Source organism: Argentina silus, assembly GCF_951799395.1.
Source record: "Argentina silus genome assembly, chromosome: 17".
Lineage (NCBI taxonomy): Eukaryota > Metazoa > Chordata > Actinopteri > Argentiniformes > Argentinidae > Argentina > Argentina silus.
Window position 1 is genome coordinate 3,993,924 of NC_139671.1, and position 23,506 is coordinate 4,017,429.

Here is a 23,506-nt window from a genome sequence, read left to right on the forward strand (position 1 = left end):
GCCAGGGCAAGAGGTCCACACGCAACTTTATGAATTATGTAACGATAGTCTGGCTTTGGCAGAACGTCCTGTCGACCAACCCTTTCATTCAGTGTTAGTGTTGTAGTTGTAGTCCTCCATAGCAGCCCCCTCCCCTCCCCTCCCCTTCCACTTTCTAATTCTATTCCTCTCTCAGAACTTTTCTCCTCATGGAGGTGAGCCACATCGGCACAGCTGTTCCGCAGCAGACCCAGGCACAGATGGGCGCTTGGCGAGAGCGGGAAGGTGACTCTGGGCAACAGGCACTCATAAACGTTTAGAGAATGTTCATGGAGCGTGATGTCTCATGAGCCCATTGGGATTGAGAAACCCCAGGTCTGTGCCAGGCCTTTCACTAGCCCAGGTCTGTACCAGGCCTTTCAACAGCCCAGGGTGTCAAACCAAACACAGTCCACTGTTGGCCAGTTGTGTGACCTGCAGGTGATTCAAGGCAGAAAGTAAAGTACATTCGGTCGATTAATCCTCTCACAGTTTGTTAGGGCCAATATGAGTCTATTCCATATTTTTTCCTCCATTCTGCACAGTGCAAGAAATCCAACTTGATAGGCTTCAAAAAGTCGTTCATCCTTTCAATTCCTTCCTAGTTCTCAAGACCTGACATAACACCCTTAAAATCTTCAGTGCCTACAATGGATAAAGGAAACTAAAAGTATAAGTAGATTAGATAGAGAAGGATATAAATGCTTAACCTATATTTGTCTATTCATTCTCCTAACAGGTGTATTTGTATTCATTTACAGTATGGCTAATTTATCCAGTTTTGGCCTGACATAATGAGACACTATACAGTTCACACTTCTCAGTCCCTCAGATTCAGTCTTTCAGTCCTCTCATGTGTCCTTGAAGAGAAGAGAAGAGAAGAGAAGAGAAGGCAGCAAAGCAAGAGGTGTGCCTACAACACAAGCCTTCTAGATGGACGTCAGACAGGTTTTTTCACCTCAGGTGAGCCCCAAAAGGTCCCATCTGTCAGCCCAGCATAGAGAGCAGACGGGCTTCTGGCTTTTTCATTTCTCCTTCCTTGCTTCCTCTCGGTTTCTCTCAGATTAAATGACACACAATGCCTGCCTGTTCCTTGGAGGACCCCTTGAGTCACACTTTCATAAGAGTGACGTTCGAAGGTTGCAAATGGCATTGAGGCCTCTGGCTCAGTAAATGAGGAGCCTCTACGGAGCGTTATTGACAAAGAGTGTGGGCATCACTCCTTTTCTATAGTGTCCTTGCCTCCTACCTTTTCCCTGAAGAAATCAAGAGCCCACATTTAATTCCCCAGACAAAGATATGGCCTCCAAAAACCCAACGGCTTCTGCTGTGCTGTGAGAATTTATTTGAAGTGACAGGAAGCGGGAGGTTTGAGAAATTAGCAGCCTACAATACACACACACAGGCAACTTCACACATTCACCTGACACCGGGATAGAGTCATCTATGTATGCACAACTGCTATGTATGCACACTTTACAAAGACAGACAGACACACACACACACACACATCTGCTGTTATACTGTATGTCTATTGAAGGTTCCTAAAGGGACACTCAGTCTTCTGAAGTGTCCACAACCTCAGTTTATTTGGGTAATTGGGATGCTATACACCAGCTCAAGGCCTAATTGCTTTTCGGAAACCAAGGCAAAGAGGAGGGGAAAGAGGGAATCCAGTCCCTTTTCTTTTATGGAAGGCCGATTGGCTGCCTTGAGCTGCACGCGTTCAGTCAAAAGCATTAGCGGGCCAACTCTCACTGGCACTAAGGCACTTGTTGACATTGTAGCGGGGGGATGCCAACAGATAAACAAGAAATAAACACTGAGAACAGATGGCCTGTAAATCTCATCAGTATAGCAAGTGTGCATACCAGATACTTGGGATCATTATAATAAAGTACATTATTATACTTTACATAATTAAAACATGTTTTCAAATAGAGATAAAACTCTGGTATTGGGGTATAAAGCATAAACAATCCAGTGAGATTGTGGAGACAAATTACCTTAATAATCTAACCAGTCACTTATTGTTAATCACTCATTCAAACCCCACGTCTTTGCTGTTCAATCAAAGACAAAATCAGTGAATGTATCTAATAGTGAATCGCCTGAATTAAACTAGTCTGACAAGAGTTTGGATGAGGCCAGAGGTCAGAGGTCAACTCCTGTCCTCACTGACGACTCTGTGTCGATGGAGGGGAGACGATGAGCCAATCAAAGACGTTCCCTGGTCCATCGATACTCTGTGGGTGACCCCTCTTAAATCATCCGTCAAGCCAATGAAATACCTGAAGACTGAGCAGCAGCATGGTCATCCTTTCCTCATCCATAACTTTCCTTCAATCAAGGCAAATTGGTATTAATCCAATTCTAAACCCACAGCCTCATGCTCAGCTTCGCCGCAACACACGCTTAATGCCTTCTCGGACTTCACAAATCTCTCCGGGCAATCAATAACTCCCATTCTCTCTCTAGAATGACCTCAGCTTACATTTGCATATCCAATCATCTTCCCATTGATTTTGGGCCCTTATTACAACCCCATTATAAGCAGTACTGCAAGCCCTAATCTACAGGAGAGCCTCTACTGAAGGGTAAACATAGTTATGCTCTAGATGTGACGGGCCTAAAAGCACCGATCCAGATTCACTTTGAATGGGGCCATGTGGCGGGCAAGAGGTTGTTCCCCGTGTCCCCGAGGTTAATCAGCCATCACCGGCGGTTGGAAGCCGGGCTCGATGGATGGTACTCATGAGGCTGTGAGGTCAGCATGGGCCATCAGTATGATAATCCCCCCCATAGCCCTCCGCATTGAGATGACTTAATGTCCAATCTGTGGGAGGGAAGGTTAAGTGGTGCTTGGAAGGCCGTGATCCAGGTCTTTGGGTATCATGTCTGTTACCGGGCAACCTGCTCAGTAATGAGTTCCGACGCCAGGCACAACGCTCCTTCCTTGGTCGTACTTTATTGTCATAGCTGCAATAGGACCTCATCATACAGTATATCTGCCTCTGTTTACCGAGGACTGACTGTACTGTGTTCCCTTTTATGGGGTCTGTCACAGCCCATTCCTGAGTCCTGAGAGGGACACAGAACAAAAACAAAGGTGTCTCGACAGGGTCTATCCATAGACTAGCTGTGTGTCTATGTTGTCAAAGTGTTTTGCGGAAATAATTGTGAAATAATCAAAGGAAAGAACTGAAAGGATAGAGACATGTAGCCTCTCTGCTCCACTGTTTGTATATTGAGCTGAAACATCATCAGATGGTGACATCTCATTCAGGCAGATGAAGGCCCCTGATGGCAGCGGCCCTGACATGCCACTTAACCAGAGTCACATTAAAGACACCTTAGCCTTCAACTGGGGGTGAGCTTCATGATGATATGATTATGGGGCCACACATAAAACCAACACACAGGAATTAATGAAACCTAATAAATAACTGTTAAATGGAAACCATAAACTAGGCTACTAGTTAAATGTGAGCATTGTCACACTCACCAACCCCTAATGAATGCCCGCCATAAATATTGTTCCCTCTTCAGCAAATGAATGTTCAACTGGATTTAAATCTGGAGATTGACTTTTTGGCCCTGAAAAACTCCCTAGTTCCTATACCAGTATGTTTGGGGTCATTGTCTTGCTGTATGATGAAGCGCTGTCCAATGAGATTGGAAGCATTTTCCCGTATTCAGCAGACAAGATGTTCCTGTACACTTCAGAATTATTCCTGCTGCTGCCGTCAGCAGTTACATCTTCAATGAAGACAAGTGAGACAGTTCCAGTGGCAGCCATACACGCCCAAGTCATAACTCCCCTCCACCATATTTCACAGATGAGATGGTATGCCAGGGATTTTGGGCAGTTCCTTTTTTTCTCCACACTTTACACTTGCCATCATCCAGAATTCTGCAGGCTCTTTTAGGGACTTTTAACTGACCTTCCGATTTCTGTTGTTAAACTAGTGGTTTACACTTTGGTCACAACCCCTGACTGTTTCTGGAGTCAAACTGCTATACAGAAAAAAAAAAGAAACGGTTCTTGAAGTTCAACGTTGCCAGGGTTACAGCAAAATCAAGGTCTTTTCTAAAAACTGAAATCTTTCCATTGTAGCACATGCACTGCAAAAGAAAACCTATATGGCACAACCTGGCAGTGCCAAAAATGTGGATGAGCATAAAATAGGTATATTCAGACACTATTGTTATGAAAAAGGACGACCTTAAAAGTGTCTCTTTAAAAGTAACAACAGTGCTTTCAGACAAAAAGATAAAGATACATGTATATAATTTTTAATATACTAACTCGAACTGACTACAAAATGACAATATAGATAGTTTCAGCCCTGTAAAATAAACATGTCTCCTTTCAATGAACTAAGAATAAGGAACTTACTTACCATGGGAGGCAGATGCTGAAGGGGCCTGGTGCGCGAGACTCTCCACACACCCTCTAGATAGTGCTGGGGGTGCATGGGGATAGGAGTCACCGTGGCCAGGCCCGTTGACCTGGATCCTCCTACATAGCTGCTCTGGATCCCACCCCAACCATGGAGTCCACCCATGGATCGCTCCCCAGCCAGTGGAGAACCGTACAGCCCGGGTGTCTGCTTCGCTGCGGGGTCCTCTATGGACCAGTCATGCTTGCAGGGTAAGGTGACCAAGCCGTGGGCGGCAGGGCGTCGGGGGAACCCGGGGGAGAAGGCTACGGGCTGCATGTCGGGTATGTCTCGGTTGGTGAGGCCCAGGGCTTTGCAGAGGACCAGGCGTCTCAGCTGGTTGAGGGCGGTGCCGCAGACATCGCAGCGGGTCTCGTCCGGGGCATGCCGCCACCCCTTGTTAGGCCACTCCAGACGCTGGAGCTTGTCGAAGAGGAACACGGCATACCCCAGATCCTGTGGGGGATGACAGGATGACATCACGGTCAACTCATAAAGCGTTAAATAGAATGTTCAGTCACTGCTATTGTAGCTGTTGTTGTTTTCACTATTTTTCCTGCTGGTTGAAGGGCTGACGGGTTTCAAACTGGTAAGGAATCTAAAATATCCAGGGGTCATACCAGAAAAACCCATTTCTAGATACTGTACTAATACTATTAGTAGATAATACAAGTACATATCATAATTGTAACCCCCACACGCCAACCCACACACACACACACACACACACACACACACACACACACACACACACAGCTGATACGGTAGTAATAATAACACCAATGGGGCTGCTGTAGTGTAGTCACAAGAAAATGAATCTTCTGCCTCAATGATTGGGTGGGCATCCAAGAGCCTCAATGAACAGGACACTGTTTGCTCGAGGAGAAACAGTTATTTATATGGAAGCTCCTCAAATGAAAAACTGTGCAGACCTAGCATTTAGAGAATACCTGAGGCCTTAGATCAGTTAAAGTCATTCCTCCCTGCAGCAGAAGGGATGAGCCAGAAAGACAGTTTGAGGCACTTGACACAGAACCCTTTGACTAAAATATATTTTGCTCAAAGGTGTCTTTCCTTGATGGGTGATGTACTGTAAGATATCCGAAGGGGTAAATATGAATGTGGGCCAAGAAAGACCTGAAAAATACACTCTTTACCACACGATCTCAGATGAACATCCAACATATTGTTGCAGAATGGGTGTAGTTCAACAGCAGAATGGTAATATCAACTCCACAGGTAGTAGAGGCACATTATGATAAATGCTCAGGCCTGAACTTATCTCAATATGCCTTTTTGAATAAAAAAAATTAAATAAAAAAAACCAAACACAGCTAAACACATATCAGATGCCATTACCATCCATTGAAATGCTGTTAGTAATGTTCTCTCATTATTCCAACACCTGCCCAAGCAGTCCTAGTTCAGGAACATCTCCTCCCAAATGTGACTAAACTTGAGCACACACTGAACCCCTGACAGCTGCCCATACATTAACAATGCACTACGCGCCACTCCGCAGCCCTCGCCTCGTGGTGGACATTGTATAAAAGGTTGATTTAAGGTTGCTAATAAACTCCGATCAGCCCAGCCTGCTGTTCTGTCTCAGTCGAGGATGAAGGGGGCAGGGGTCCGTCCCCCCACCCCCCCGTCCCCCCGTCCCCCCTTGTATTACTGTCACTGAAGTTTATGTTGTGCTGGAGTGAGCCGGAGGTCAGGGGCAGAAAGGGCCCTCCTCAGCACTGTCGCTCTGTGATTGAGTGCTTTTGTCTGGGGCAGGGGAGTAGGGGGGCAGGGGAGCAGAGGGGCAGGGGGGGCAGGGGGGCAGGGGAGCAGAGAGGCTGGGGAGCGGGCTGACAGAGGGGCTGGGGGTGGCTGGGGGGGGGGGGGAGACTGGCTTTACCAGATGCCTGCAATCTGTTCAAGTCTCTACTAACAACCTGTTAGTACCTGACTTTGATACTGGAGAGTAGTTAAGTTTTGTGTCTTATGCTGTAGAGCAGAGGGAACGGTTCTTCTGGCATCGATCTGATCTTAGTCACATGAGATCAAACCAGTGGATAAGTAATCACCCATGGGATGTGGCAATTGAGTTATGACCATGTCTATGCTTAAATTCTTTGTGATATCACTTGCTGTGTCTGTATGCTAAAGCTATGTTTGACTGTTTGACCATTGTTGCTAACCTCCTGTCTTCCTTGACTTTATAATCTATATTTTAACAGCTGCTGAGCTTGTGAAAGTCTGTCACACAGATGTAAGCGTCTCCCGGCGTCTCTCGAAGACCATCCGCTCTCTCTCTTCCCTGGAAACAATACCCACTTGTGCAGTGCAGGCTAGACCACAATACCAATAGAAAGGCATCTCCTTTCTGTACAGAGATTTAAGAGCAGGCTGTCTGTCTGTCGTGACCTTTGCAAGGAGAACAATCAAGGTTGTGAACTCCCTTTGTCAGGTTTCAATGCTCTTCAAAGTCCCCAACGTGGCCGTCCCCGCGTGTGTCTGTGTCGGCCCAGCATGCTGGACAGAGGCACACTTTGGTGGCCAGCCAGGCACGCTTGTGGTGACACTCCCGAACAAGAGGCTTTTCAGGGACATTCCAATGGTTTTACAACCCAATTCCCGCTTACCATTGCATTGGGCTCATGCTCCATTGAAGGAGACAGACTGTGCGTTATTGTCAAGAGGCAATGGTGAAGGCATGACCTGAATTTGGCCTGAAGGCAGCAGATATTGTCTCCAAGTGTCAGTGTTATGTGGAGGCAACGGGAGGTGCATCTGACTTTAACTGACACAAAACAACCCAATGTTACACTGATGAAATCAATTTTACACTAAAACAGTGATCACCCATGTCCATCAAGACCAAAACCATTGGTACCGCAGTCTTTCTATAAAGACAACTGAGACAACTCAACGAGACAACTGGAAAGAACTAAAAAAGGTGTCATGAGGTGACGTCTTCTTGTTTTTTTTGGCTTGTCTAACATCATAGAGTGCTGCCGTTTCCCATTGAAAAGCGCTTGAACTTGGGATTTCATTTAAAGTCATAGTTGCATATGGCAGCCAGCCAACCCAGCCAACAGCACAGTGAAGCAGTGGGCCTTTTACCCACTTTACACAACGGGTATGATGTTAGAACCATGACTGTTTCATATGACAGAAGCTAGAGTTGCATGCTACACCACCAAAAACAGTGGTGGGTGGGGTATGACAGTCTTCGTTCAAGGCCCTAATCTATGCACAGTTTAAGGGAAAATAGTGAATGCAGTGTTCTGTTCTGTTAAGTAGTCAGTCGTTGACAGTGGAGAAAAAGAAAAAAAAGAACCAGATATAGCTAAGATGTATGTAAGATATAGCAGAGGTGAAAAGATAAACACTGGTTTGGAAATAGGCTTTGTAGTTGTATTATACTGTAAGCACATAGGGTGGGAAAGAGAGACGCATTCTAAGAGACAGTAGAAATGTGTTTTTTGTTTCAGATTTACATCCCACTCTCGTGCCCTGATTGATATTCACTCCCTCGCTAAAAACAAACAGGGCTGGAGTATCCTCCTCGGGCTACAACAGGTTGAAATCTACATATACTATACTTTCTCACACCAGTGTATCTCGCCCCAAATGTATGGGACTTCCTGTCACAGCCTGTTGAGTTAAGCTGTAAATTCACTACACAATGCGGCCATGTTTTCTTAAACTCCTAACGCCCACTCATAAAAAATACAGGAGCGCAGCGTTAACAGTTGGGTGCCCAGGGTGTTTAAACAACAGAAAAACAAAGCCTTCTCCCTCCTCCTTCTTGTCCTTGAGAAACTGCTAAAACAGAAGTGCCTATTCTTCTAAATTGGCCCCTGGCTCCAGTAGTCCATTAGAACACAGTGGTCTGGGGTTCACAGCTAGAGTTAGTCTGATCCCCTGACCCTGTCATTAGCCTTATACTTTCCCACAGGTACAAGGAGCTTGACATACGGCCAACAGAAACATGGAATGCCTGAATACCATTGCCTTTATAATCCTATTGGAAATATGAAGCTTGGATATAACCACAAACCCTGGGCCATATCTAGTTTGCTAAACCTTGACATTAGAGTTCCACAATGTCGCATGGGTTAAGAGGTCTGCAATAAATAAGTAGGTTGAAATCGCTCAGTGCGAGAATATATTTGTAAAACAACTAATAGCATGCCCATTGTTCAGCTGACGACAAAAACTATCTATGACCTTTAGCGATTAGGGATGATTGAGCAAAGGCCTATAGATGCATAGTGGTTATAATTGTTAGGGTTAGGGTTAGGGTTAGGGTTAGGGGTTAGGGTTAGGGTTGGGGTTGGGGTTGGGGTTGGGGTTGGGGTTGGGGTTAGGGTTAGGGGTTAGGGTTAGGGTTAGGGGTTAGGGTTAGGGGTTAGGGGTTAGGGTTAGGGTTAGGGGTTAGGGGTTAGGGGTTAGGGTTAGGGTTGGGGTTGGGGTTGGGGTTGGGGTTAGGGTTAGGGTTAGGGTTAGGGTTAAGTGTTCTTAAGTTACAGGTGGTCACACAGAGGGCAGTCACAGTTTATAACCATGCATCTATAGTAGCAGTGGGACAGTGGAGCAGAAAAACAAACCAGTTGGATAAGAGAGTTGTCTAACCCTAACCCTAACCCCTAACCCTAACCCTAACCCTAACCCTAACCCCAACCCCAACCCCAACCCCAACCCTAACCCTAACCCTAACCCTAACACTGTGCTACACATCCAAAATACCCAGACAAGTCTAAGAACACACACAACTGCAATCATACATTCATTGCTCTACTTCATTTACATTATTTTAAAGTCCCTCATCCAGTAGCTAAAGATGTAAGCCATAGTTGCTCATTGTATGCATGAAGGTCAACAGATGATGTAAGCTGTATGCCCTATTTGACTAATTTCTGTCTAAAAAACTAAACTGCTTATAACATAGCATAACAAGTATAGGATGATCAGATGCAAAAGCAGGATGTTATTTGACAGGTAACACCTTGAGGTTTTGTGTGGATATGCTCAGATCATAGTTCAGAATAACTTACTACACATGACAAGGAGATAAGTAAACAATAATCAAATTAATAATCCAATCAAAGCAGAATTTGGGCCAAATGATGGGCCCGTCCAGACAACTACTGTATATTGTTCCACCTGTTCAGTGAGGCAACTTTTTGAAAATATCTATTTATAGTATAATTTCTGAAATAGTCCACAGTTGTCATTAGGCCTACACCAATCATCACTTTTGACTGGATTCCAAAATAAATGTTACGGGACAAGCAAGCAATCAGTCTAAGCAGCAGGAATGTTGTCAAAAGCAATGCGTAAAAGTGGTGAATTATACTGTTGCTGGTAACGCACCAACACACCTTGATGATACATGCATGCGTTTGAACAAGGAAACTTTTAACAAGCAAAAGCAAGCTAACTTTAGTCTTGCAGTTAATACAGAGAGGCAATTTTACCTGAAATTCTCAGGAGCACAGGGTCTTATCGGAGATCTCCGTCTGTGTTGTTTATTCTTTTACGCATCCAAGTATTCCTCTCCAAGAACTCCCCTCAGTTCCATCCCCGGGCGCGACACTATCAGTAGCGAAGTGCCCCACAAAACTAAACAACAGAGGCGAACGCAGAGGTCCCTCCACGTACTCTCCAGATCTCTCCAGCGATATAAATCACATAGCGTCTTTCATTGACAGTTGGGCGTCGCAACAGCGGTCATGGTATTCCAACCGGTAATTCTCCCGAGTAGCCTGCAACCTTTACGCTGGCCAATATGTTGCCCTGGTCACGTGTCTTTCACAACATTATAGTACCTGTTTGCTTCATGCCCATCCTTCGAGCTGATAGCGTGAGTGGCTCTGTAATGAAGGAGTCACTGTCCGCCCAGTTTAATGGATGGATAACGTAATTACCTAACCTCGCTTCCTGTGATGGATGGGCCTAATTTAATGTTTTAGGTTTTAAGTTTGTTTGGACTTTTTTTGGACTGTGACGATGTCAGTCTACCTGTCCTACAATATAATTGCATTTGCTACATCTGTAAAAGTGGGAGAATATAAATATGATATGGGATTTATTTTTATTTTGTTGCTATTTCTATGGTTCCTCCGCCATAGCCTGTCACCTTAGTCCACCATGTCTGAGGCCCACGAACAGATGACAGCTGGGTGCTAGTTGGGTACTCAACTGCAACACTCATGTTCATTAATATTGAGGGACTAGCCACTAACCACTCAAAGCATACTGTGGCACAGTGAAGTGATGACAGAGTCTGATCCTCCGTTGTAGGAGACCTCAGGAGGATGGGGACAGGGATGGTTGGAGCTCATTACGGCTGACTCCAGATAGGCGAGCTACAGTAAGAAACTGACGGTGATGGTTGTGATGGTTGTGATGGAAGAGGGAAGAGGGGCTTGAAGATTAACTAGGTCTAATCCAGGAGCTGTCTCCCCTGATGTTGACAGCAACGGGTTACCCCCGTATGAACGTTCAATATGACACGTACATAATGCATAATACAGATCACATGTTACATGCATGTAACATGTGTGTGCTAAATGAATGAAGAGATGAAGCTCTTTGTGTCAGAAACGCGAGTGCGTCAGAGACGCGTACGGTCACGTTGAAATGTGACATTTTGTGTGAGGTATTGTAGCTTTCAGCGGGGGTGTAGTTTCCTCGGCCGACTGCACCATCCACCACTTCAAATAGGGATGTCCCATTTGGGGGAGTTTGCGGCGGTGCTGACATAGGATTGTAGGATTGCTACAGTTTTTCCACATCCTAGTATCCTTGTACACCCTTTAGCCAAGGGTTACAGGATAAAGGTGAATTCTAGAATGTTAACGCACTCCCAACCAACCACCGGTCACAAAACACAGAAGAACCACATGTATATTCATGTAGCCTGCCAGCTTCTAATTAAAAAGCCTCTCACAGAAGTCTCTGGACGTTTTCCAAATGATCTGCGGGAGTGTACCGAAACCTCAGAAATCACTTGTTATGCAGACCGGGGTGCTTTCAGTGTGGCGTTGTTATCGACGCCACAGGTACACTCCGAGGGGTTAGCGAGAAAAGTGTGTACAAGACAATAAACAGCCAGCCCCCTATTTAAGGGGGAGTGTGTGTGTGTATGTGTGTGTGTGTGTGTGTGTGTGTGTGTGTGTGTGTGTGTGTGTGTGTGTGTGTGTGTGTGTGTGACTGTGTGTGTGTGTATGACTGTGTGTGTGTGTGTGTGTGTGTGTGTGTGTGTGGGAGAGAGTAAATGAGTGAGTGGGGGGGGGGGCTGCTTTGCCAGAAGGGTCCTTCAAAGGTGTCACTCAAGCTCCAGCTCTCCTCTACGAGTGTGACAGCGACTCTCGCGGCACGCCTACGGTCGGTGGCAGCCATCAAAGCAAATGTCAAGTGTCTCACCTAATTTCTCATGATTTGACAGTATTGTCCAAGACTGCCTTACAGCATTAAAAAGTGAAAGCACAGTCACCATGAAGGTAGGTGACGTTGGACATACTGCACTTAAAACACTCCAGCTATACACTTGCACTGACCAATCCCAAACTTCCAAGATGCTCAGCTTCGATGATAACCATTCCTCCCGTGGTTTGAGAAGAAACCTGTTCTAATTGAACTAATCGAACTGAAACCTATTCTATTCTGAAACCTATTCTAATTTCGCGTTTCTGACACAAAGTCTCTAAATGATTACGTTCTGGGGGATCGTTTCTGCAGACCAGGAAATACGATCTGGGGGATTGTAATACCAGCGTTTGACCACCTGTTTTGACGTAAGATACGTTGCATACGAGTTACGTGAATGCGCTTTTCCGGCTTGCGTTTCGGGTGGCAGGATTAGGCCTTAACTTCAACTGGTTACGGTTAGGCTAAGTTGTTAGTGGAAGGAATTAGCAAATATTAGCAACAGCAACAACAATTAGCACCAAAAAAAAATAGAAACGTGGAAAAAAAAGTCGAGTGGTTTCTGCCTCTGCCACCCTGCCACCTCCTTATGCGACGTTGTGACTTCCGTATTTAGCTGCCAGTACAATACAATACAGATCATATTCTTTGGTCTGCAGAAACAATCCCCCAGGACGTAATCATTTGGAGACTGGGTTGTCTAATTGAACTGAACGAGTGAGAGGCATAGCCTGTATGCTGTCAAACATGCCTGTGCTTCGCGGCAGAGCCTGGGACAGCTGTCTGAAAGCCCCCAGGGGTGGAGAAGGCTCCAGATGTGTCGAGTAGAAAGTGAACTCCCTAAGCAGACAGACCCCTTACTCTGGGAGAGTGAGAGTTGGCTTCACCTCGAGACAGGATCAAGTGAGGTTTGTCCGTCCTTTTTCCCCTGCCATGAACATTTTGAGAGATTTTACAACATTTTTAAGGAAGTAGGTTAGACTTGAGACTTAACAGGGCATACCCAATCCCCGCCTGCTGAGAATTTGCCCACAATCGCTGCTCCCCTGTGAATGATTTTATACATGGATTTGCATGTATCCAGGGCGAGGACAAAGACATACGGGGAGGCAGCTTTTAGTGTGTAGGGTCCTCGCCTCTGGAATAACCTACCTCATGAGCTTAGGGTGTCACAATCCATAAACACGTTTAAAAGAAACCTCGAGACACACTTTTTTAGCTTAGCTTTCTCTTAATCCATTTGCACTTTCTATTTTTGTTTTCTTTTTATTTCCCATTATTTACTCTTAATCCATTCTTATTTCTATTTCTATCGTATGTATTTATGTATTCTATACGTATGGATTTATGTATGTATGCTTGTATGTTCTGTACTTATGTATTTTCAATTTTACTGTTAAGCATCTTATATTGCAATTTTGTATGAAAGGCGCTATATAAATAAAGCTTGATTGATTGATTGATTAATATTCTTCTTTTAAAACTGTACATTGGGGCTTAATTCCAAATGTCCCTTCATACGCAAGGCTGTGGATCAGACTGTCCAGATGAAAAGATGCAAAGGAAGTCTGAGCTAATTGAATCTCCTTCTTCCTTTTACAGGAAACAGGACATATCCACTAATAGCCAATTCCACTATTCCACTAATAAAGTTAACAGACATTGAGGTCTATCTTTCTAAAAACCCCTAATTGATATTTTTCTATGTATTTTTCAGCATTATTGATGGAAGGATGTCTTGCACTTTGGGTCCAATTTCAAAGGAAATTAAACTAATATAGTTGTGAAATGGACTTTGCTCTTTCACTGGTCTGTACGGAGTCTCAGTTTTAGCCAACCCAGCCTACAAGAACTATACGATTAGCCCAATCAAACGCTATGGACCAAAATACACATCTTCAGTGAATCTCAACAAAGTAGAACTGTGAATCAAATACATTCCCCTTTGTCCTGGCTGCTATGTCAGAGCATAGCAAATTAACCTGCATGGTAAATTATGTTGCTGAAATATGATTTATTTAGGTATGTTGCATAAGCATTCACACAACTCTTCAACCTGCATTAGCGCACCGCGATGACTTGGACGTGACCTTAATGCTGGTTACACTGTACCTCTGAGTCACACTACTTGGCATTGACTCACATAAGAATACCATCATTCATGAACGACCACTCTCTGTGTTTATTCTGAGAATCCTCTTGTCATCGAACTTCCATGGAGGTTGCTGCTTCACCCAGGCTTACCTCATGCCTGGAGCTGGGTGTAGAAGCTCCATGGAGGTTGCTGCTTCACCCAGGCTTACCTCATGCCTGGAGCTGGGTGTAGAAGCTCCATGTGTGGGCGTTCTACTACTCTGGGGCCCCCTGGGGTTCCAGCCCCTCTCACTGTCTGTGTGCAGCACCTGCCAGGGTGATAGTTTATAAACCTTCTGATGTCATCGCCAGGATGGGCAACACATCTGAGACAAGACTGGAGGATACACAGTATACACACACGCACATGCACGCAGGTATGTGCACACACACACACACACACACACGCACGCACGCATGCACACACACACACACACACACACACACACACACACACACACACACACACGCACACACACACCATGGCTCTATTCAGAAGCAGAGAGTAAGATAGTGCTCTCTGATTCATTTGTATCAATGTTTGAGTGTTCAAACTGTGCATGAATACGATTTCAACAGTAAATGTAGAAAACAGACTGTTTCCAGCTAGAGCATATACAGTAGTAGGTGCATCAAGGACAGCTTTACCCATGTGGTTCCTACAGCACTAAATTTGATATGTGACCCATTCATCAAAGATGACATTGTAATAAGGTAATTCAGTTGGCTCGCTAAAAATATACAAAAGTAGGACATCGGCGTTTTGACTGAGCAAGAAACTTGTAACTTGTAATTGTAAACTTCTGTAGCTCATGGAATCCATCTCTTTTGACCCTATCACTCACAAGTTTCAGTCCGTAGTTAGTGAGTCTAACGACGAATTAGTCAACACAGCGTGGGTCACAGAAATCCCAGCAAACAGCAGGAAAAGGATACGGAGGATGATGACGGTAATAATAGCGGCGTAATTGACGATAAGACGAGCAGGGAGAATTCTAATGGCGCGACTTAATAGAGCAATTACAACTCATTACCATCACGTCCTGCCTGATATCCCTTCCCATTAGAAAGCAGTGACGAAAGGTTTTTGATGAGACGCAATTACATTACACGTTCATATCGCCCCGTGTTTATGACTGTCTGTTTATGACGATCGTAATCAATGTCCTCTAAACACAATTACACCTTCATGCCGACGCCATTGAGATACAGCGCAGAGGTGGATCATCTGACTGGGAATTGGACCACTGAAGAGAATTGGAAATGATAGGTGTATTTGTCTTGCTTCTAATATGTTTTTAGTGTACTCTTGCCACAGTTTTCCTGTGTACTTCAGCTGTTGCCATCGTCAAGGCACTGACCTTCATCGATTGGCACATACTCAAAGCACTAATCTCAGTGTATTAACAAACGTGCCCCTTTGCCCCAAAGACTTTCTCTCTCTGCAGGTTCATTAGCATCGTTGCTATATGATTCCTTTCTCAAAGCTAATGATAGTCATAATGGTGTACAGTGACTCACAACGCAAGATATGATATAATCAATTCACAAATTAAACCCCCATCCCTACGCCACCCCTCCCACTCTCTCTCTCTCTCTGCTGCCCTTCCACATCTCTGTGATTGACAGACGATTCATTCGCATGCAGCTCGTGTGGAAGCAAGAGAGCGGACAAACAGTGTTGAGTGTCGTGATTAGCACATCAGGCATGCCTGACAGGGAGAGACGCATGCTGAACCATCGGATGTGCCCACAGTGATTTTCCTTGTTAATAGCCAGCTTAGATATACAAAACATCGATGACCCGGACACATTTGTAATTCAAACCGAACGTTCTATTGAAGCAGTGAATTATCTTGACTCAGAGAGAGAGAGAGAGAGAGAGACATCTATTTTCGTATTTAAACTTGAATGCTGTCTGTAACATAGATCTTTGTAATTGTTACATTTGTCTAGTGATGTGTAGGTACACTTCTGATAGGGCGTAGCACAAAACTCCTCAATTGAGGTGAAAGGTTGAGGTGCTTAGTCTGTCAAACATAGTCACAAACACCACTCAGCGAATCTGTCTGTCTGTTACAAGAGTGACAAAGCCTCTCAGCCTCGTAGACATAAAAAGAGGACTGGGAAGCCACTAGTACACTTTACATTCAAATGAGATGGAGCGACACAGTCAAAGCTTTTAGCAGATGCAGGACGGGTTCATCTCCCCCAAAAAGGTGCCCTGTGCAACAAGCAGAGAGAAAAGCCACTAATTGAGGTTGAATACATTTGAGAGATGAAAAACGAAACGAGCGAAAGCCAGGTTTCAGTCCTTCTTCAACATGAATGGTTAATTGTGATTAATGCGATCATTTCACTCGAAGCAAGTTTGCCACACAGTTTTTTTACACTACCTAATACACTTCAAAGAATCATTTAGCATTAAAAAAAAGAAAAAAAAGCCTACTTATCGGGGACGGAAATTACTACGCTGATTAATGCAACCTCGTTTTATGAAATAACTCAAGTGAAAAATTAAATTTTCCAGGCTGAGCAAAAATAATCTCCTCCCAAGCAGATGTATGCTTTTCTTACACTGCCATGTTTGTAAGAATATATCTACAAGGCCTAAGGGCACAATTACAATGTAGGTTAGTACTTCATTTAAAAGTACAGATAGTCTTCTCAGGAGGAGAAAGTACATTAGAGCAGCCACAGAGGTCCCAATCCAGCAGGAGTGGAGAAAACAACAATGTATTATTCATACTGTAGAATGACAGGAGCTAGGCAGAAATGCAAATGCTGATATCCAAATATGTATCGTAAGTATTGTTTTTTAAGCACAATAGGTCAAGAGCTACTCAGTTAGTGTTTTAATGTATTCGCTCCACAGTGCTGTTGGCAGTCTTATTTCATGGGGAGATATGAGACTTGTTTCTGGCCTTGCACCTTGAGATGCCAATCCTCCACCTGGCCACCGACCCTCTGATAACCCTTGAGATGCCACAAACTCATTTAGATGGATCATTTCTGAGCCCCTTTTAGGATGCGAGTACATGCTCCAAATTATTGGTCAGGTCATACGTCAAAGGATAACCACTGATGTCACCTCACCCTATCCCCAGTGTGGACAGAAGGCCGCAAGGATGACTAACTGTACTCAGAAAGGACTGAGATTAAATAGATTCCATTGCCATTATTGCTATCATACTATGACGGCTTTGCTGTGTGCTTTCGTTTTGCCGTAATAATGTGTTATACATACCAAAGTGTTAATGATGAGTTGATAAAACGAGGCATCTGCGTAGCGTCCGTAGCATAAACTTGGTCAGGTTTAGTTTCTTCATTTGCCCCAATCAATAATGGCTCCTATCCTTCCACTGATCCCAAAACTGACTACTTCTTGCCTGGCACTAGAAGCCACAGCAGTAGCAGTGTGTCATCCTAGCCAACTCCTGATAGATTTTTCTTTCCTCTCAGGAAAACCACTCTCACAGCCTCTAGATAAATACTCGCATGCACTACTACTCTGACACTGCACAGGCAATCAGCACCATGCCCAAGGTCATTTCAAGACTCCTGTCCTGTCCTCTTTGATGAAGACGTGGTATTCACAAGAGCTCAAGCTTTGCATCATCCCAGAAGACAAGGCAGTGAAAGTCCCTTCTTACTCCTCAATATTAATGACTCACACTCACAGACATTAGAGTGCTCAAAGATGCTTCAACTCAGTGTTTACTTCCTGAAATACCTTAGATTCTTATGGTTGTTGTCAAACCGGTGATTTTCTTTTGTCTGCGTAGTCCATTTATCCAATTCTAACTCTTTCAAGTTGACTGTAGTTTATATGAGGGCTGTTTTCATGAAGTACTGTATGACAGGCTGTATTCTACCCTGAAATGGCGAGTGCTGAACCTTCAAACAGTAGCGTAAGGATCCATATGGTAGTGTAACAACAGCAGCATGTGACCAAGTACGTTATGGTTTGTTAGTAGAATCAGTCACATGAGAGTCCAGAGCACGGGGCCCTTGAGGACACCCTATCTGCTTAACCATGAACGTCTCAGGCAGGCAGACGGCCACCACAAACAACATCAAACACCACAGGCTTCAAACACACACACACCAGCTAATGCCTCATCGGTATTCAAGGAATGGTTCCTCCTCAGGCGAAAGCCACCGCGGTGTATTTGCGAGCGATGCATTGTTTGTAATTTTTTCCAGCCGGTTTGTGTTTCCGCTGATAATTACTGGCGTTTGTAATTAACTCGTCACGCATTATTCTCCCTCAGTCTTTCAAATTGAAAACATTAGCTCGGGTTAATGCAAACACACCCCCGCTCATTGTCGCAAACCCCGCCCGCTGTAGCCTCTTACGCCCGCTGCCACACAATCCACTGCATATGTTTTTTTACCCCAGAGTGCCGTGCCAACAAAGCCAAGCTTTTTTCAACCCATTTGTATGAATGTGTATGAGTGTTAACACAAATTGATGCACCCCCCTCCGGGGGTCAAAACCTGATCAACAACAGGGGGTGAAAAACAGAACAGAATAACACAACGGTCAGGAAAAAGAACATCCAACCCAAGGTTATCAGATAAAGCCTCGTGGAAAAACCAATCAACCAAACCCCAGTTGACAGGGCCTTCCCCTCCGACATGGATTATCAAAATAAATACTGTTGGTGAGTGGTGGAGAACGGTCACGGGGCAGCGCATGTTCCACTTCAAACCGCTTGCCTCTTTTTTGGTACTGGAAGGTAGAATCGAGAAGAGAAAAAAAAAGCTGAGTTGAAGTGTTCCATGTCAGAGGGATGTAATTATGAAAATACGGCTGAGGTGTCCCCCCCAGTAGGACCCAGCATGTATGGACTTGTTTTCCAGCCAGAAAGGTCACAGCAGAACACACAGGACCTCGAGCCAACACACATCAAACCACAAACCACTTTCCTATCCTCCCTTTTGCCCCCTCTGGTTTCCTGTTTTGACAGGAAGCGGGCCATGACAGTACCTCCTCGAAGCACAACAATGAGTGCTGGTGCTGGTCAGGACATGTCCTCCCCAAGATTTTGACATCCTCACACCAGTGAACTTGCTTCTAACCCCATACTACCTCTCTACTACCTCTAACCCCATACTACCTCTCTACTACCTCTAACCCCATACTACCTCTCTACTACCTCTAACCCCATACTACCTCTCTACTACCTCTAACCCCATACTACCTCTCTACTACCTCTAACCCCACACTACCTCTCTACTACCTCTAACCCCACACTACCTCTCTACTACCTCTAACCCCATACTACCTCTCTACTACCTCTAACCCCATACTACCTCTCTACTACCTCTAACCCCATACTACCTCTCTACTACCTCTAACCCCACACTACCTCTCTACTACCTCTAACCCCATACTACCTCTCAACTACCTCTAACCCCACACTACCTCTCTACTACCTCTAACCCCATACTACCTCTCTACCTCTCTACTACCTCTAACCCCACACTACCTCTCTACCTCTAACCCCATACTACCTCTCTACTACCTCTAACCCCATACTACCTCTCAACTACCTCTAACCCCATACTACCTCTCTACTACCTCTAACCCCATACTACCTCTCTACTACCTCTAACCCCATACTACCTCTCTACTACCTCTAACCCCATACTACCTCTCTACTACCTCTAACCCCATACTACCTCTCTACTACCTCTAACCCCATACTACCTCTCAACTACCTCTAACCCCATACTACCTCTCTACTACCTCTAACCCCATACTACCTCTCTACTACCTCTAACCCCATACTACCTCTCTACTACCTCTAACCCCATACTACCTCTCTACTACCTCTAACCCCATACTACCTCTCTACTACCTCTAACCCCATACTACCTCTCTACCTCTAACCCCATACTACCTCTCTACTACCTCTAACTCCACACTACCTCTCTACCTCTCTACTACCTCTAACTCCACACTACCTCTCTACCTCTAACCCCATACTACCTCTCTACTACCTCTAACCCCATACTACCTCTCTACCTCTCTACTACCTCTAACCCCATACTACCTCTCAACCGATCGCCCAGCCAGTGGCGTAACAGCGGTTGTTGGCCTCAGAGCTACGGGGGCCTCGTCTTGCTAACTCCCTGGCACACACCCACTGGTGTAGCAGATGCCCCCCGCAGCCCCACCTTAGGGCCCCCACCCAGTCCCAGACCCCCTATTTGACCTACAACAAACATGTTAACAGAATAGGTTAATTAATTAGTGTCTTGTGAAGGTCCCAGAGAGCCAATAGAACAGCCTTAGGATTTCCTGCCACATAAAACTCCTTGTATTCAACTGACTCTGATTGTAAAAGAGCTTGTGGTGTCAAAGCTCTCAGCCAACTTAAGGATACGGAGCCGAAATAGAGGCTTTTGAGGAGAGACCATGTTTACCTAAATAAACATATGTTTGATGAAGCAATGAAAAACAAAAGAAGAGCAGGCCATGACCAGAAAAGTGTGTTGGGTGTAGTTTGTGGAGCAATAGGGGAAATATATGCACTTGTTGTGTAGTGGCTACTTTCTTGTTTAAAGTTGAGCAGGAGAGGACTTGAGAGAAAGTACTTGTTTCGTTTGAATTTAGGCTACATACATACATACATACATGTACATCGGAATTATACCCTGCTAATTTTAGGAATAATTTCAGACATATGCTACTGCACTGAAGTTAAAAACTATTTGAGTTTATTTCATGTACACCTACAGCTAATTTCGAACCACCTTCCTTCAAGGAAGAGTGCACAGATACTGGATCATTTCCCTTCAGAACCGTCCAGAACTTTGAAGAAACCTTTAGCTGTCTGTCACTGAAGTTCTGTTTGAATCCCAAAACTGCGGCATCTAAGAAATGTGTTAAACAAATCAGAACTTAAGTGAAAAATATTCTCTTATCTCCTCAAAACAGCTGCCACTGTTTCACCCCCCCCCCCCTCTGAGGCATCAGTGATGACATCCAAATCTGAACACGGAACAGCCAGACAGCCTGTAGCAGTGTGTATGGATGAGCTGCTGAAAGTGGTAAAAGGTGTCATCGACGTATTGGGAGTTTCAAGTTTGTGTGAGCTATTTTTTTTTACGGGGGTCTGGGTGTCCTCCCCTACAAAAATAAATACATTTCAAAACGCATTTCATGCAATTCTACACATTTTGACGGGACAAAAATAAATGTGGGGCCGGTTTACAATTATAATCCATAATGTGAAACAGGACAAAATTGTGTCTATTGGAAATTTTTTATGCAATAGGCATTGACTCCACTCTATATTTTGATAGACATGATCCAATATACCAGTGAGGAAATAACAGGAACATGACTTGCTGGATTGTTGAAAGCACATGATGTATCAACAGTCACACTGTTTCCAAGCGTGAGGTTGTACTGTCCACACATACAACTGGTTGCTTTTCTCCATTGTCAATTTAAACAGTTAAGGACTTTAAACAGTCCTAAAATGATGGGATTCCGTTCCACTCGGTGTGATTGTTCGAATGGGTGTTGTAAAAGACTGAGAGGGTTTAAGTACCTCCACCACAGAGGGGGCTTCTATTAGCCCCTAACACCAGCAACTGCATGGTGTGAAACTTTAGCATCTCTGTAATAAAACAACCCCATGGGTCCTCTACTGGACGGTAAGTGATACAGTGGGGTCTTTAAACACTCCAGTGGACGGTGTGCTAAAAACGGAATGAGAGGAAATCGATAATCAGGGCGTGACCCCATCTTCTCACGGCACACATTCTTAAAGCAGTGAGGACAGAGAGGGAACCGGATAGGGCATGTTACACCAAGTCAAATAAATATAAACTAAATATAAAATAAACTATATATATATATATATATATATATATATATATATATATATAAACTTGGAAAAAAGGGCTAAACAATTCAATTTATATAAAACTTAAACGTATGTATTGACATATCATTTCTTCAGTACACTGCAATACACACTCTCTCTCTCTCGCTCTTTTTCTAATTTCTGCATACAAATTCGACAAAGGACCCATCAACACCTGTTTAAGATGCAACAGAATGTACGCGTCAGTACTCCTGTCCTCATTTCACCTTTGTCCGCCCCTGTGCACAAACCATTTTGCTCGATGTCCCCATTAAAGATAGCGAGCAAAGGCAGATCGAAAGGCCCATTCTAGTGACGAGACAGAGGGAGGAGGATGAAGGAGGGATGAGGGAGGGATGGGGGGGGCAGAAGGGGTGATGATGGAGTTTTGGGCTCTGTGACAGTCCGGAATTAAGACCATGAAAACGGCGGCATTGATCTGCCTCATGGCTCACTTAGCCTGTCAGTCAACGCTGTTACCCAGGCGCCGGTTCCACGGGCTTATCTGTTCTCTGCTCATTCGCTGTCCCCCCCCCCCCCACCCCACCCCCCCACCCACCCCACCCCACCCCCCCACCCTCGTCCCTTCCTACCCCCCTTCCACACCCCACCCCTTGGCTCCGTCAGCCACATCTAGACACCCCCCCTCCCAACCCCACACACACATCCAAGGCCGAGGTTAATGACAGGCTCTGATGGCAGCAATTACAGATGTCTCTACCTCTCCCTCTTTCTCCTCTCACTCTCTCTTTCCAGGCTGTCGCCATGGCGCCTGACTTGCTCTTTCTTCAGGCACTCTGGCTCCACTCTTGTCATCACACTCGTGCCCCAACCCCAACCCCCGAAAAACACTTACAGAGAGTGGAGTAAGTAATAACCCCCCTTACTCATATACTGCCTAATCATCTCCCCCTCTATTTTTGCCCCCAACTCTCTCTCTCTATCTGTCTCTCTCTCTCTCTCTCTCTCTCTCTCTATCTGTCTCTCTCTCTCTCTCTATCTGTCTCTCTCTCTCTCTATCTGTCTCTCTCTCTCTCTCTCTCTCTTTCTCTTTCTTATTTCTCTTTGTCTTCCTCTTCCTTCTATGTTTTTCAGGGTACGATGTGGTTATCTAAACTTACACTTCTCTCCTCTCTCTTTCAGCAAGCAGCCTGTCTGATGTGTGTGTGTGTGTGTGTGTGTGTGTGTGGGGGGGGGGGGGGGGGGGGGGGGGGGTTACATACAGTGTGTGAGCACTCTACACACTTACCAGCCATTGTCTATTACAAAAGTGCCCATACTTGGAGATAATGTATGGAAATGTGCCAATGATTTAAGTCTTACACTGGATGCAGCAAAAAAGGCAGGGTCTACATGTACAGCATAGAAATATCATGATTTTCACTTTTAAATGTAATCTACAGTAAATGACACATTAATTCATTTCTATGTAGAGAACTTACAGTTAAAATAAAAAATGATGTACTTTCTAAATGGTGAACCCAATCTGAAGGAAAAAACCATTGAATTAAAGGTGAGAATCTCTACTTTGACCCCATAGTAATTGTTTGATTTCAAATCCAAACTGTATAGAAGTTTCCAGTTCCACAAAACTTCATCTGA

At 44.7% G+C, this 23,506-nt stretch overlaps 1 protein-coding gene across 1 annotated transcript in view; it reads right to left on the bottom strand.

The window, feature by feature from the left end:
- The window catches only part of kif26aa (kinesin family member 26Aa), a gene marked incomplete at its 5' end in the record, with an annotated part of 81,538 nt that overhangs the window by 53,705 nt on the left and 4,327 nt on the right, over positions 1-23,506 (bottom strand). Inside the window, 2 exons of the mRNA XM_083688773.1 lie at positions 4,422-4,916; positions 20,175-20,242. Coding sequence (XP_083544899.1) covers positions 4,422-4,916; positions 20,175-20,242 — 563 coding nt within the window. The remainder of the gene's footprint in view (positions 1-4,421; positions 4,917-20,174; positions 20,243-23,506) is intronic.